The sequence below is a fragment of the Rutidosis leptorrhynchoides genome, chromosome 5 (genome assembly GCF_046630445.1).
Source record: "Rutidosis leptorrhynchoides isolate AG116_Rl617_1_P2 chromosome 5, CSIRO_AGI_Rlap_v1, whole genome shotgun sequence".
In the NCBI taxonomy this organism is placed as follows: domain Eukaryota; kingdom Viridiplantae; phylum Streptophyta; class Magnoliopsida; order Asterales; family Asteraceae; genus Rutidosis; species Rutidosis leptorrhynchoides.
In genome coordinates, this window is record NC_092337.1 from 67427414 (window position 1) to 67443424 (window position 16011).

The 16011-nt window shown below is 31.9% G+C and overlaps 2 protein-coding genes across 4 annotated transcripts; one reads left to right on the forward strand and one right to left on the reverse strand.

The window, feature by feature from the left end:
- Positions 1-1104: 1104 nt before the first annotated feature.
- Positions 1105-5244, forward strand: LOC139850408 (sterol carrier protein 2-like). The gene is made up of 4 exons (XM_071839985.1): positions 1105-1340; positions 1460-1520; positions 4859-4961; positions 5038-5244. The coding sequence occupies exons 1-4, from the start codon at positions 1215-1217 to the stop codon at positions 5117-5119; spliced, it is 372 nt and encodes a 123-aa protein (XP_071696086.1). The 5' UTR covers positions 1105-1214; the 3' UTR covers positions 5120-5244.
- An 866-nt stretch (positions 5245-6110) lies between these two features.
- On the reverse strand, positions 6111-13476 carry LOC139847078 (protein WEAK CHLOROPLAST MOVEMENT UNDER BLUE LIGHT 1-like). Of its 3 annotated transcripts, XM_071836679.1 has the most exons (6): positions 13358-13476; positions 12513-12823; positions 12317-12391; positions 10023-10104; positions 8042-8936; positions 6111-7935 (listed from the first exon to the last, which is right to left on the reverse strand). In XM_071836679.1, exons 5-6 carry the CDS (start codon positions 8891-8893, stop codon positions 6238-6240), a joined length of 2550 nt encoding a protein of 849 aa, XP_071692780.1. In that variant the 5' UTR covers positions 8894-8936; positions 10023-10104; positions 12317-12391; positions 12513-12823; positions 13358-13476; the 3' UTR covers positions 6111-6237. The 3 variants fall into 3 exon arrangements, with proteins under 3 accessions (XP_071692780.1, XP_071692781.1, XP_071692779.1); XM_071836680.1 differs by lacking the exon at positions 10023-10104 and having other exon boundaries at positions 8042-8905; XM_071836678.1 differs by lacking the exon at positions 10023-10104.
- Positions 13477-16011: the final 2535 nt, after the last annotated feature.

Consider the following 16011-nt stretch of genomic DNA (forward strand, 5'->3'; position numbering starts at 1 on the left):
CATCACCGTCGGTCACTCCAGTCACTTCTCTGTTTTCTTCTCTTCCATTAAATCAGATCGTCGTTGAAGCTTTTGTGCACAAAAAGGAATTAAGAAGAAAATAGTTGCAGCGCTACCGAAATTCGTTTACAAGAAGGAAAAACACGATGCCGTAAAAGTGAGTCCGGTGACTGTGCGATTTGTTTATCGGAGTACGCTGACAGTGACGAGATACGCGTTTTACCGTAGTGTGGACATGGATTTCATGTCAGTTGTATTGATTTGTGGCTCAATTCGCATTCATCATGTCCGTCGTGTAGACAGGTGCCAGAAGTGCGGCGATATTCCTATGGTTTCTGACGGAAATGTAGCTACATATGAGTGATATTGTGTACAAAATTTAGGTCCAAAAGCACGTTGTATTGGAATCTAGAAATTAGGCAGTACTCCGTATTTTTTATGGTTTCTACTAGTTTATGAATGAATACCATTCAAAGATGAAGAAACATAATATTTTCATTTTACTCCCTTTATGTTACATCCATAGTCCATGTTATTGTTGAAGTTAACGGCCATTTAACAGAAATTAAGTCAGGGACTAATTTGGGACATTATTTTGCATTTAAGGATGATTTATGCAGTTTTGTTAATACAGGGACGATTTGGGTAAAAAACCATAAACACGTGGACGATTTGAGCAATTTTGTCTAAAAGAAAAATTATAAATCTGAAAATTTTATGGGATCTTTCATTTAAATTTATTGGTCCCTATACAATTTAAAGAGTATTTTCTGCTAAAAATTTTTAAATTAGTGGTGTCCAGTAACTTCACAGGTATGTACATAAACTCGCCACTAATCTCATATTAATAGTCCACAGATAAAGATTTTTTTTTTTTTTTTTTTTTTTGTACATACTTAAACTTCATACAAATATCAAACTTAGGACTTGAAACTAATTAGCCCAATGCACAACCCACGCCCAGCCCAAAAATGTAGACTTGGAATCAGGATCATGTGATGGTGGATATGATGACGTAAGCAAAGAACACATTTACCGATACTCGCAACAGAAACAAACAAAATAGGATGGGATTCTGATCCCCATAATATATTAGAATTTTCCATTTCTCTAATTAATTAAAATTATAAATCAATCCTTCCAAATCTACTGTCCATCATCTCATCACTTTATATACTCAAAATTCTCTCGAAACTGCAATCATTTCAAAATCAATGGCATTATCTGATCTCAAATCTGCCGCCTTAATGGATCAAATGAAAATCCATCTTTCTACAGAAGCTGGCAAAGCTCTCACTAAAAAAATTGGCCTTGTTTATCAGATAAATATCGCGCCCAAGGTTAAAATTGTTTTTAATTTGCTGCTTTCAATTTACTGTAGTTGATTAAAATCACCGATCATTTGTAAATAAGTACGTTGAGGATTAATATATTGTGTTGAATTACTTCAATTTTACAGAAAATGGGATTCAATGAGGAGATTTTTGTTGTCGATTTAAAAAAAGGAGAGGTTACTAAAGGTAATATGAACGTTTTATTTACTTTAATTTGTTACAGGTTTATGTTAAATTAATTAAAAATAGTGATCATGATCATATTTTATGGATTTTGTAAGGTAAAAGTTATTAGATTATATATAGTTAACATAATTACACAATTTGATAATAAAGATAAAATGGGTTTATATGATACTCGAAAATAACTCTATATTTCAATTTGTCACAGAAAAGCACTATGATTTCAAAAAACGTAATATTGAGGTACTATTGTCCAAGTCACTAATACCGTAAGTCAAATTCTGTTAAATGCTTACATGTGCATGGCATATGAGAGACATAATTACATGATTAGTCATTTAGTCGCTGAACCTTGTCTTCAATCATGTGCTTTGCACATGAAGGTAAAATGATCATTTCAATATCCTTTTTAATTTTTTTTAATTATTAATTATTTATTTTTTTATTTTTTAATTTCAGGGACCAACTGTGTAATGAAATTTGATGAAAATTAAGCACTTAACGAAATTTAACTAACGGTCGTTAATAAGTTGAACATTATTACTTAAATTTCACACTTTTTGAAATCATAATCCTTGTCCGTGGCAAATTCATGTATAGAGTCCTTTTTGGGCATTAACAAAACTCATATTACCTTTATTGTCAAATAATGTAACTTTTGTTACCTTTTCGAGCCATTTGCCCGATTAACTATGAAAAATGAAGCAACTTAAAAATAGTTTTTAAAAAAATATTAGGAAATTACCCATTATATCACTATATATAGTACTATATTTTTTGCCTTTATATGTCATTTTAGTTTTGTAAGCTCCAGTTAACACCAGTAGACCATAAAGTTTAATATAAGTTGCAGCTATAAGCTTTCAACCAGAGGCGAAACTAGGATTTTTTTCACCGGGGGCAAAATTTTTTTTTTTAACCGTAGCAATTTTTTTGGACAAAAGTTGGAGATTTTGGGGCAAAATTTGAAGATTTTGGGGCAAAAGTTGGAGAATTTGGGGCAAAATTTGAAGGTTTTGGGGCAAAATATGTAGGTTTGGGGGCAAAAAAAAAAATCCACCGGGGGCAAATGTAACGACCCGGAAATTTCCAACCAAATTTAAACCTTAAGCTTTATATGTTTCCGACACGATAAGCAAAATAAGTATTGTTGAGTCTAGAAAGGTTTGAAATCCATATTTGGACAATCAGTTACCCTTTGATCATGCCTGACGATTCACGAACAATTATATATATATATATATATATATATATATATATATATATATATATATATATATATATAAATATATTAATGTAAATATATGTTGAAATTTGAAATTTTAATTATGATTTTAACATTTAAAATTAAAGATAATCAGTGTTCATTGTATGTTATTAGATATGTATTAAATGTTATATGATCAATAACTTATAATATTAATATATTTATGTACAAATTAAAAAGAGTATTTTATTTATATATATTTACTTTTATTATTAATATTGATATTTGTAATTAATATATAAAAAAATAAATATGAGATTGATAGATATAATTTGTTATATGAATATTATTATTAGTATTGACATCTGTATTGTTAATAATAATTTAATAAATAATATATAGATATAAAATTTAAATATATAATTTGTTATTACTAGTAATCTTATTTTTAGAATTATTATTATTATTACCATTATATTTTTATTTATTGTTATTATAATTATTGGGATAATTAGTATTAATTGTAATATTAATATGTTAATATTATAAATAAAAAATTCAATATTAACATTAGATATTATTAAGAGAATTATTATTATTAATATACTTATACTTATTAATATAAATTATATATATACCATAAATGCAGATATTTATCACCGAAAATTTAGGATTTCTGTTTCTAATTCGTTTTCATCTGTTTGAAATGGAATTTCCTTTTTGTTTTTATCCAAAATTTTCTTCCCTTCCTGTTTTAGTTTGATTCCTTTTGTCGATTCTTCTTGCTATTTAATTGGATCGATTATGGTACTAGTCACACACATAATCAATTATTTACATAACCTGATCCTTTAAACCACAACCAGTGTCAAATATTACGAATTATCTGTTATTATTATTCGCAGAATGGGAATAGAAAAGAGAGAACTCACGATACCCTGCTCGCTATTTTTTTTTTTACCATAATTCGATTTCGGTTTTATCTCAAAATCTATTAATGAGGTTTAGTTAGGAATCATCTACTTGAACTATCTGCAAAGTTACATATTCTAATTTCCAATATCAAGCAAGAATTTACGAAATCAAAGGTTATTTGTAAAAAATTTAAACGAGTTGATTTTCATAAAATTCGAATTTGTTTTAGAGTTGTTGGATCAATTGTTGATTCGGAAAGTTTCTAGAGGCAATTTCAAACATGTTTCGTGTTATAAAATTTGTCTCAAACAGCTTCTAACTTGGAAATCGATTTCTAGTTCATACACGTTCTTAAAAAAAAATATATACATATCTGTTACAGGTCTGTTTATATATTTTATTTTGTTTGTTCTGTTCTAAATAAATCCCGTTGATCACTTGTTGATTTCTGTCTCAAATTAGAAATTAGAATCGAACATAATTTGATGTTAGGGAATGGTTCTCTGGTCGATGAAAATAATGAAGGAGAAGGGGAACAAAAATGTCGGGTTTTACACCCCCACCCAGATGTTGTTCTAGTAAACTAGAAGAACGGGTGTTTAGTACTTCGAGGTTAACGGAACGCACTTGATTCGGTGCACATATTATTATAACTCAGGGGTATACACTCTTGTTAAGGACATTACTTGGAGTCGATCATCGCAACGGAACCAAATGTTAATGACTTCGTCCAGGAGGATTAGGACGGGTCTTTACAGCAAAGTCGAAAAACCCAAAATTTTTACACTGAAAAAAAAAAACCACCGGGCCCCCCTGCCCCATACCATCTTCGCCCCTGCTTTCAACTCGAGCTACCAACTAATTTTGACAAACGCAACTTTATTGATAGGTGGAGTCCACTTCCATCCTCTAACACACTATTGTAAATTAGCTTAAATGCCAGTGGGGAGCGGGAAACCCGGTATTGAAGGGCTTTCAACAGTAAAAATATTAACCGTTTGTATTCTTTTCATTCCATCTGTAAGCTCCTAGGTGCATGTAATTGTGATCCGTTTGTCAGAACCGAAGGGTCTTTTCGTGGAAACCTCCACGAACAATAAAAAATGTTTTCCACTCCGTAATATCTAACAAGCAACGGGTTAAGAAGTTGTTATATGAAAAAATACTAAGGTGGTAAATGTAACATTATATTTGAATATAATTTCTGTTGTTCATATAGGGCCATATGAAGGAGGAAAGCCAGATGCTACTTTTTCATTCACAGATGCAGATTTTTTCAAGATTGCAACTGGAAAAATGAATCCTCAAATTGCTTTCATGAGGTAAACTTAAGTATAAATAGATAAGTCTTATAATAGTGGATTATTTATAACTATAATTATATATGTATATATGCAGGGGTAAAATGAAGGTGAAGGGTAGTTTGAGTTCAGCCCAGAAGTTCACACCTGACATCTTTCCTAAAGCCTCAAAGATGTAATAAGTTTTTAGCTCTATATATGATTATAAACTGTTTATTGTTTTCATATGTATTGCATATTAATTGATGAATTTGGATTCCTCCAACTCCTTGTTGTTCCACAAAACAAATAAAATTCTCTACAGTTTGAGTTAAGTTGTATGTCATTGATTTATTTTTCTTTTGTGTGATGTGATTTTACATGATCAGGCGGTATTACTTAAGTTGCTAGTTACGAACTAGTCGGTTAAGACATTGTAAGGACTAATCGGCTAAGTCGTAAACTAGTCAGACGTTGATCAAATTTAACTGTACTTGACCTACTTTGACCTAATAAATTCGACTTTAAAATAATATATCTGACTTTCACCGCATAAATCATACTTTTGACGACTTTGACCGAATAAATTGGCCGAGTAAGAGACTAGTCAAGGATATGCATACATTCTTACCCATCCAAGAATACCATCAATAGTAAGCTTTAGGCTATTCTTGGAGTAATAAAATTTTAATTATGTTTTCAATGAGTTAGGAAGCCCGTGCGTTGCGGCTATAGTGATAAAAAAAATTCCGAACTTAAAAAATTGTAAAGAAAAGGACAAAATAGCTGACGTCAACAACAGCTACTGTTCACTTGAGTTCGTGTTTTAGTAAAGGTCGAAGATTTTTCCTCTTTGGGCTAACCGGGAAGGCGAGTAATCTGACCTCATACTCTGATGTACCGCACGCCTTACTTTCTTTGTGTTTTAGTATCTTGTTAAATGTTTTACAGTTTTACAACCACTTCTTCGATTGGGGTCTGAAAGGTGAACTCTCAAAGTTATCAGGGGCTTCAATGAGCCAAGCGAAGAAATTGGCTTATGAATCCGAACTCTATGTTGCAGAAATCGACGAAAAACTCATAATCATAATTGGACCCAAAAATGATCTAGCAGATCTTATTCCACCAAACTCTCAGGTTACTACTTCTGGGAAGACTAATGTGTATGGGAAAAAATACCATAAATTTGAAAGAAAAAAAAAATGATGATTTTTATTAGCAGTAATTAACAACCATCTTACATGTTAAATACGATACTTTGTACAATGTAAGCAATAATTATGTTACATACTTGCATCTAAAATGAACAGTCTCTCATTCAGCTATTCGTAGCGCTCGAATCGCTCCTCCTGCTCGAATGTTTCCTCCTAAAAAACATGAAAAACCTTGGAAAAAACGACCGTTTCTTCTTCTTTCGAGGCTTTGATTCATGAGATGAACCAATCCCACTTTTACTGCTTTCACTCATTAAATCCGAAACTTTACCTTTTCGTTTTTGCTCGTGCTCAGATCTTCGCGTTTTAAGCTCCTGCTCGACTGCAAGTTTTCCTTCTTTCGCCTTTTCGGCTTTTTGCATTGCAACCGAAAGTTGCTCCTTTTTCGAAACCAGGTCATTATTCACTTGTTCAAGCTTGTTTACACTTTTCAGTTCAGATTCTTTCGCTAAATCGATTAACGAAATCGCTTCAGACACGCGATTGTTCGCTTGGTCCTCTGCTTCTTTAGCTTTACGGCTCAGTTCATAATACTCCTCTACCGAAAGCGTCACACCCGATTGGTGTTCACTTTTTGCTGACTCACTTTCGTGAAGCGCACTCATTGCACCGAGCGCTAATCTTTCCGACGCTCGTGTTGCTTCAATTTCCTTCACCGTATCGTTTAATTTACTCAACATTTTGTTTTCTTCGTTTTTCGCCTTACTTGCTGCCTCTTTCGCTTTTTCTAGCTCTTCATAAGCTTTTAACGCACGCGATTTAGCGTAATCTGCCTCTTCTGTCGCCTTTTCAAGTTTTTTCGGGAGTTCGACAGCTTTTTCTCGTGCTTCTTTTTCTTTTGTTTGAATAATTCCAACTTCCGAAATCATTCGTTTCAGGTCAGAATCAAGAGATTCGGCTGCAGCAGCCGCCATTTCTTCTTTTTCCTTAATCGCAATAAGCGTTTCTTTCTCGTTTTCCACCTCAGAATGTAACGAAGATGCATACCATTTTAATTTTTCGACTTCTTCTGTTGCTAATTCGATCTTTTTCTTGACGTCATCAAGGTTCATATTTGCTTCATCAACTGATGCTTGCACATCTTTATGATTTTCTTCCATGTAAGTCGCTAATTCGACTTTCAAACCTTGAAGTAAAACCGAAGCTTTATCAAGTTTCGACTTCAAATTATCTTTTTCCGCAATTTGTTGATTAATCTTTTCAAATTCTTCTTCCGATTCTTTCAATTCCGTTTCCCAAATCAACGATTCTTGATCTCGTTCCAAAGTTTCTTCGATTCTGTGTTCCTCTGCTTCCAAATGAGTAGCATGAACCGATTCTAACGCCTCTTTAGTCGTTATCAATTTAATCGTTAAATCTTCAACCGTTTTCTCAATCTCTTTCGAATTACAAACCGCCTCTTCAGCGTTCTTTATAGCTAAATCTTTCTCATTTAACAACAACTTATAATCATTTTGGAGATTTTCAAGCTCGATTTTAACCGATTTGAGTTCAGTTACTGCAGCCTGATGACGCGCTTGTGCAACTTCTAACTGCGCTTTCGCAGCAACACTTGAATCATCCGCTATGCCTTGTTCCAGTTCTTCGACTCTTAGTTTTGCCAGCTCAGCATCTTGTTTCGCTTGACATTCTTCTGTTTGCGCCCGCTCGAGATTTAATTTTAATTCTTCTAATAATCTTTTCGTACTGTCTAACTCCTTTAACGCCTGATTTTTTAACTCTTCCGCTTCCTCTGACTTTTTCTTAAACAACGGGATTTCTTCGTTCGCTTTCCTAAGTTCGTGTACTATATACTTGGCCCTCTGCAACGCCCACAACATTTCGAAACCAATTTAATAATAATTGATAATAAATAATTAATAGTTAATAACTTTTAATGATAGGAAAATGATCAGAAAGGTATAATACCTCTTCTGTCTGAATTTTATGAGCTTTCCAGTCAACGATCCCACCGAACATCGAAACAGCTGCTTTAACAGATTCGAAAGGTGCGGTTGTATCAATATACGCTCTTCCGTAACTAGATTTCTCAATATGACTTTCAGAAACGGATTTTTCTAACTTTCGATTAGCATTGATAAATTTTTCTTCATTACGAAATATTTGACCGTTTGTAAGTCCAGAAATTGATTCTTGACCCGTATTATCCGAATGTTTAACATGGTTTTGACCCGTATTACTAGATTCTTGAACATGTTCTTCACCCGGATGCCCATCTTTTTTAGCATGATCCTGGGCTGTATAGTTATCTTCTTGAACATGGTCTTGACCAATAAGACCATCTTTTGGAAGAAAATCTTGATTTGTAGGTTCATCTTTTTGAATATCGTTTTGACCCGTATGACCATTTTGATGAACATAATTTTGACCCGCTTTACCATCTTCTTGTGCACGGATTTCAACTGTTTGACCATCTTCATGAACAGGATATTCACCCATTTGACCATCTTTCAGAAACTTTTCGTGATCAGCAGGACCATCATCTTGAACATGATGATGACCCCTATGACCATCATCTTGAACATGATCATGACCCGTATGACCATCATCTTGAACATGATCATGACCCGGATTTTGACCATTAGTTACAGATACATGTATGTCATGTTCAGGTACTAAACCACTTAAATCATCATTACTATTGTTTTCTTTCATCTTTATCACCTTGGTTTTAGAATCTAGTCCACCATTTACGACCAAATCAGCCGATCCTTCACCATTTTTAGTGAATTTTTCATTCATAAGTTTCCCTTCATCCATTTCAGAATGGCTCTAAACCAGCACCCGACCCGTAATTGGATACCTGAAATGCAAATTAATTCACCTTTGGAATGATAAAATTTCCAGAAAACTATTTTCTGTATAATTTAGGTCGGAATGATCTCGAGATACCTGAATAGGCAGCGTACATGTAACTAAAAAAAATACTACCATTCGAGGGTAGTTTGAACTGTGGAAACTTTATCCGGTTTTTGTTTTGGAAAAAAAAACGAAAACTTTTATCAAAATGGAAAACGTTTTCGAAAAGAAAACGAAATCAACGAGAGATACAAGAGAGAAACCCTGACGAGGCTCGTATCTAGAAAGCGGCTAACATACGAACTATTTTACCTAGCCTCGTCAAACCTAAACCGAAACAAAACCAAACCCAATTACTAACAAAAGCAGCAAAGACACCAAAAGTAAGCTATGAAATATGAAACCGATATAAACGAACTCAAATATCCTTTATGAACACGTCGAATTCTTCCATTCCTGCATTTGGAACCAATTTCTTTTTTCACTTTTGTGGATTCTTATTATGAATAGAATGTCATAACTTTATCAAAATTGTCATAACTCATGTTTATTCATGATGTTTTTAAATAAGCGTTTTGAAATCTTAACGTTTATTTTTCTTTTTTCTTGCTAAAATAACGATAACATTAAAACAAAGTCTTTTCACTAATAGATGAAAACGGCGAACAAAAATACAATTGAACCAAAAGCATTGCAAGGCTCGGAAACAGTAAACGAACCCTAACAAAAAGCAAAATCTTCCATATGAATAGAATGTCATAACTCATGTAAAATTGTTGCATGCATAACATCAAAATAACAAGCAGGTATTCAGTTATCTTCTATTCTTTCTTTTTAGTAATATAACATATAACAATACAATTATATGAAGATCAATTTGAACACAAAACATCACGATAAACCATTAAAAAGAACAAATTGAACCCACAAAAATGATGTCACGTCATTGAAATCATATAGGACCAACAGGATATCATTTTAGCATTTAACACTAAACATATGATCATCAAATTATTGAAATCATATAGGACCAACAATATAACATTTTAATATTTAACACCAAACATATGATCATCAAATTAACGCTTACCTAAAAACCTCAGGAATTAAATCCAGAGTCTTATTATTAATTTGATGGTCTTGATATATTGCAACAAAACTTGATAACTCCCCTACAGGGAAATGTTGAGAGAAAAGTAAACGAAAATATATGATCGTAATAGGAAAAAAAAAAAAAAAATCCACCACGAAATGATCTGTAGAACGCGCAATCTTTTGCAAATTTTGTTTAGGGATTTTGTCTATTATTAGTTACAATTACTATTTGGTTCCTATTTTAGTAAATAAAATACTTAAAAGTTGTGAACCACAAATGTTGATTAATTTTAAAATTTTGCTATTGTACAATTTAATAACCCTTACTAATAAGTCTCTACATAATCACCATGTATAATTATTTTATGCACGTTAATAACAGCCCTAAAACTAGGCATGAGCAATTAAATCGAAAAATCGGTATCGTACTAGTACTGGGACCGAAAACCGTACCGAACGGGATCCGGGACCGGTATCAGTTTCATAAATTCATCAATTTCGGTTTCGGGAAATTCCGGTCTGGTTCCGGTATTTAAACGGTAATTCGGTACTACGTACCGGAACTTTACACCTTGTAATCTTGTACTTAAACTGAAGCTATTTGCTTCTATGTTAATAAATCTGAACGATTAAAAAAAAAAAAAAAAACGTACGATAATTTCAAGCTGCAAAAAAGACCATACGGCCTAACCCAATCGGTGGTTTATCCATCATCATGGTTTCTCCATCATCATCATCATCATCAAACCCTACTCATAACACAACTCAGGTAGGTGTGATCTATTTTACTATATTTTGTGTTTGAATCTTTAAGACAATGGTAAAAGTTTGGCGTTTATGTGTTTGAATATGACACTTACCGTTGTATAATTTTTTTTATGTGTCTCGTTATATGTTTTGCATTCATGTTTATGTATTTGTCGTTATCTGAAGCATGATTTTAATACATTCTTATATAATAGTCTTGATTTCGTATAATTCTTCTTGTTCCTTCCGTTATATATTTATTACTAGTGAAATGACCCGTGGAATCACAGGTTTGGTTAAACGAAACAGTTAAATTATATGTTTTAGGAATTAAGTGAATGTAAATGCTAAAGTTGTTTAGTTTAATGACCCGTAAAACCAAGGATTATGACTAAGAAACTTGTCGTTGTTTTTACAAACATATAGAGACATGTATTTTCACATATATGTAACGTAATTAATCCCGTAAAGAGAATTCATATTTAAATATTAATATTATAATAATAATATTTAAATTACGTCAGCACATCATAGTGTATTTTTATTAAATTGTTTTTTCAACATGCAATCCATTTCACCATCTTCACATATTATTTGTTATGTCGCCTCAATTTATGCAATACATGAAATTTGTGTCACCATAGAGTATATATGTGTAGATCTGTATATGTGTAAAAAACAAATAAAACAAATGAATGCTACTTGGTGCATATCAAAATGTGAGAAATGAATGATATTGAAGATAAATTGAAATTAAATAATTAATCATAAATAGAGAAAGGTATCAGACATGTCAAAATAAAAATTCAACCATTCAAATGTGAAATATACAAATGTTTCTTCTCTATATGCTTAAAGTAACCCTTTATAAAAATTCAATTATCCATCATAGTTTGATATTATTCCTTTCTACGCTTCATTCTAAAATAATTATTTTTTTTGAAAGTATTGCTATTTCAACTTGGTTCAAGAAGCCAATGTAAACATGTGGAGGCAAACCAGAAATGGAAGATAATTGAAATACTGATCACATGTGTAGCATTGCTGTCAGACTTCTTAGTTGTTTAAGAGTTTGCAACATTGTCCTAAGATCACAGAACAAACTACATTTCAGTTTAGGCAAAACAATTGTTAACGCAAAGTGGCCTAACATAATCACATTGATTTAAATAATTTTAAATTAGCATCAAAGATAGAAAGAAGAAGCAAAAACACAATAATCAGTTAACATCAAACACTTTGAATGCCCACAGCCAAACCCATTGTATATCATTTTTTTAACCACAAATAACCCAAAATAAAAATAGATAGAATGCATACACTTACCATAGATACTTTATGAATACTTATGTTGATAAATTTGGATACGATTAATCCACATTTCTCAACTAAGTATTCTTCTCTTAGATTTAGATATACATATACATTTATAAAAGTTTTTGAAGTATGTGCAATAACCAAAAAAACGAAAAAAAAAAAAAAAAAACATAAATACCCTGTATATAAAACCTATAGATATGATTATTTTGAATAAAATGGAACCTGTTGGCATTTGATCGAACACCTAATAGGCAGCAGCTTCAGTGACAAATTTTCCCATAACCGCCACACCTTAATCTGCATCCTCACTTTGTTAATTCTTTGAATCACATAACACCAATTGAAATCGTACTTAAATCCTTACAAAAGAGTTTCTAAGAAGATTAAATACTCATAGTAAGATATACAAAAACCTTACCTCAAACAACTTTTATTCAGCTCTCGAATTCTTTATAATCTGGATTCATAATCAACTATTATATTAAATTAACAAAACAAAAAAATATATATATCAAAACTAAAACTCACATTAGGATGCAGTTGAAGAACCCTAGAAACTAAAATTACTTGAAACATTAATATACATAACATATAGAAACATTAGATTAGTATATAAGAGATAGAAGATGAAGGGAAGAACCTTTTATGAAAAAGAAGAAGAAATCGACACAAATGAACCGGGATTTAGAACATCCAGAATGGAGGAGATGAAGGCACCTTTTTCAAACTCTGTTAGAGAGTGGGGGAGAAGCAGGGGCGGAGGGAGGGGTGTGGGTCAGCCGCCCCTGACGATTTCAAATTTTTAGTGTAAATTTTTTCGGTTTTTCGATTTTGTCCCAGGTGGAATTTTTTTTTTGCCCCAAACCCTTCATATTGTGCCCCAAAATCTTCATATTATGCCCTATAACCTTCGTATTTTGCTCAAAAGCCTCTAAATTTTGCCCAAAAAACTCTATATTTTGCCCCAAAACCTCTATATTTTGTCAAAAAAAAAAATCCTTACGTTTTAAATAAAATTTGCCCCCGGTGAATTTTTTTCCGGATCCGCCACTGGGGAGAAGAACAAATGAATAATAATAGGTTAAAATTGAAATCGTTGTGAAGTATGGCTTGATGTGAATCACTTCCTCTTTCAACCTTATTAAAATTGAAATCGTTGTGAAACATGACTTGATGTGAACCGAATTCGAAGAATCGATCATCAAGTAAGAACTTGAACTTAATCGTATGAATTGAACAATGATAATCAATTTTGGTACATACCTGATGAATCGATTGATAAATCGCGTGATGAATTGCGCAATCGCGTGAATTTTGATTCTAGGGTTTAGTAAAATGTATTATTCCTTTCGATACAGACTAAAAAAGTACGTATGTCATGTTTTTTTTTTAATACAAAGAAACCCTAATTTTGAGAGATAGGAGTTAAATAATTAATATAATTTTTTAAAATTGTAAAATAAATACATTTATGACATCACTTAATATGTCTAGAATTTTTTCTTTTTTCTTTTTAATTTTCTCTAAAGAGAAAAATAGAGTATTTATGATATCATCATTTTAGAGATATAATAGAAACTATAAATACTCATTAGTTATTAATTTTTGACATATAATATGTTGTTAACAACATTTAACAATTAACAATATTTGTTGGCTTTGCTTATGGTATCATCAATTTTTTCTAGTGGTATGTAACTCGAAATTCATATGACATATCGAATATATAGAAAGCTTTGTCATTGTCTTTTGCCGTAAAAGTAAATTTATGCCAAGTTCAAATCACCCTACCCTATTGTGATTTTGTGACTTAAGCCAAGTAAGATATTATTTATTCATCTGTACTTATGATGGTATGAACTGGTTTGCAAGCATTTAACAATTAACAATATTTGTATAATCAATTATACATCAACATGTAGATAAATCACTGCCGCAAATATGTGTAAAAATAATTATATGAAGTTCAATTATTAATGATGTTTATATTACAATTTATTGTTGTTGCCAAAATTTTAATACTGTATACACATTATTTTTTCTAGGATGAAGATACATATGCTGATGACATCAATTATACGGACATGATGGAAGATGATGTTGTGGAACTCGAAAAACCAACTGGTTCAAAAAGAAAAAGAGCTAGAAAACAGAATCTTACAAAAACAAAACCTATAAAAGAGAAAGAAAGGGCGGACTGTTCGAACTCATATGAGAAAGTGTATGTTGAAGAAGACGACAGGTTTGAACGTAAGTGTGGGAAGTGTATATATTGTGGGACAATCATCAAAGCGGATCTAAATTTAAATGGTACGTCCGGACTTAACAAACATTCTTCTGTTTGTAAATTGAATCCCGACGTTATTGCTAGGAAAAAACAAGCTACTTTAGTATTAAAAAAATGCTAATAGCGGAGCGACTAGCGTCAATACTTGGAAATATGATGAAAAAGAAATTAAAAATGCCTTACTTGACTTTTTCATTTGTGCGGAAATACCATTTTAAGCTTGTAGAACACTGGACTTTCGTTAGGTTGATTAACGCTTGTAATGAGAAAGTTAAGTTACCCTCACGACACAAACTTTCTAAGGATATTGCTCAATATTACTTAGATAAAAGACAAAACTTATATTCTTACTTGAGTAACCCGAACAACGCCGTTCATTTGACTGCTGATACTTGGACCTCATCTTGTCAACGAGCCGTTACTACCATATAGTTCTCTCGTTGAAATGAGCCGTTACTACCATATAGTTCTCTCGTTGAAAAGATGAGGTCCAAGTATCAGTAGTCAAATGAACGGCGTTATTCGGGTTACTCAAGTAAGAATATACGTTTTGTCTTTATCTAAATAATATTGGGTAGTATCCTTAGAAACTTGTGTCGTGAGGGTAACTTAACTTTCTCATTACAAGCGTTAATCAACTTAACGAAAGTCCAGTGTTCTACAAGCTTAAATGGTATTTCCGCACAAATGTAAAAGTCAAGTAAGGCATTTTTAATTTTATTTTCGTCATATTTCCAAGTATTGACGCTAGTCACTCTGGTATTAGCATTTTTTTTTAATACTAAAGCAGGTTGCTTTTTCCTAGCAATAACGTCGGGATTCAATTTACAAACAGAAGCATGTTTGTTAAGTCCGGGCGTACCATTTAAATTTGGATCCGCTTTGATGATTGTCCCACAATATATCCACTCCCAACACTTACGTTCAAACCAGTCGTCTTCTTTAACATACACTTTCTCATATGAGTTCCAACAGTCCGTCATTTCTTTCCCTTTTTTAGGTTTTGTTTTTGTAAGATTCTGTTTTCTAGCTCTTTTTCTTTTTGAACCAGTTGGTTGTTCGAGTTCCACAACATCATCTTCCATTATGTCCGTATAATCGATGTCATCAGCAAATGTATCTTCATCCTAGAAAAAATAATGTATATACAGTATTAAAATTTTGTCAACAACAATATATTATATTATAAACATCATTAATCATTGAACTTCATATAATTATATATACACATATTTGCGGCAGTGATTTATCTACATGTTGATGTATAATTGATTATACAAATATTGTTAATTGTTAAATACTTGCAAACCAGTTCGTACCATCGATCATAAGTACAGATGAACAAATAATATCTTACTTAGCTTAAGTCACAAAATCACAATAGGGTAGGGTGATTTGCACTTGGCATAAATTTAATTTTACGACAAAAGACAATGATAAAGCTTTCTATATATTCGATATGTCATATGAATTTCGAGTTACATACCACTAGAAAAAAATTGATGATACCATAAGCAAAACCAACAAATATTGTTAATTGTTAAATGTTGTCAACAACAGATTATATGTCAAAATTTAATAACTAACGAGTATAATAAATATATAACGGAAGGAACAAGAAGAATTATAC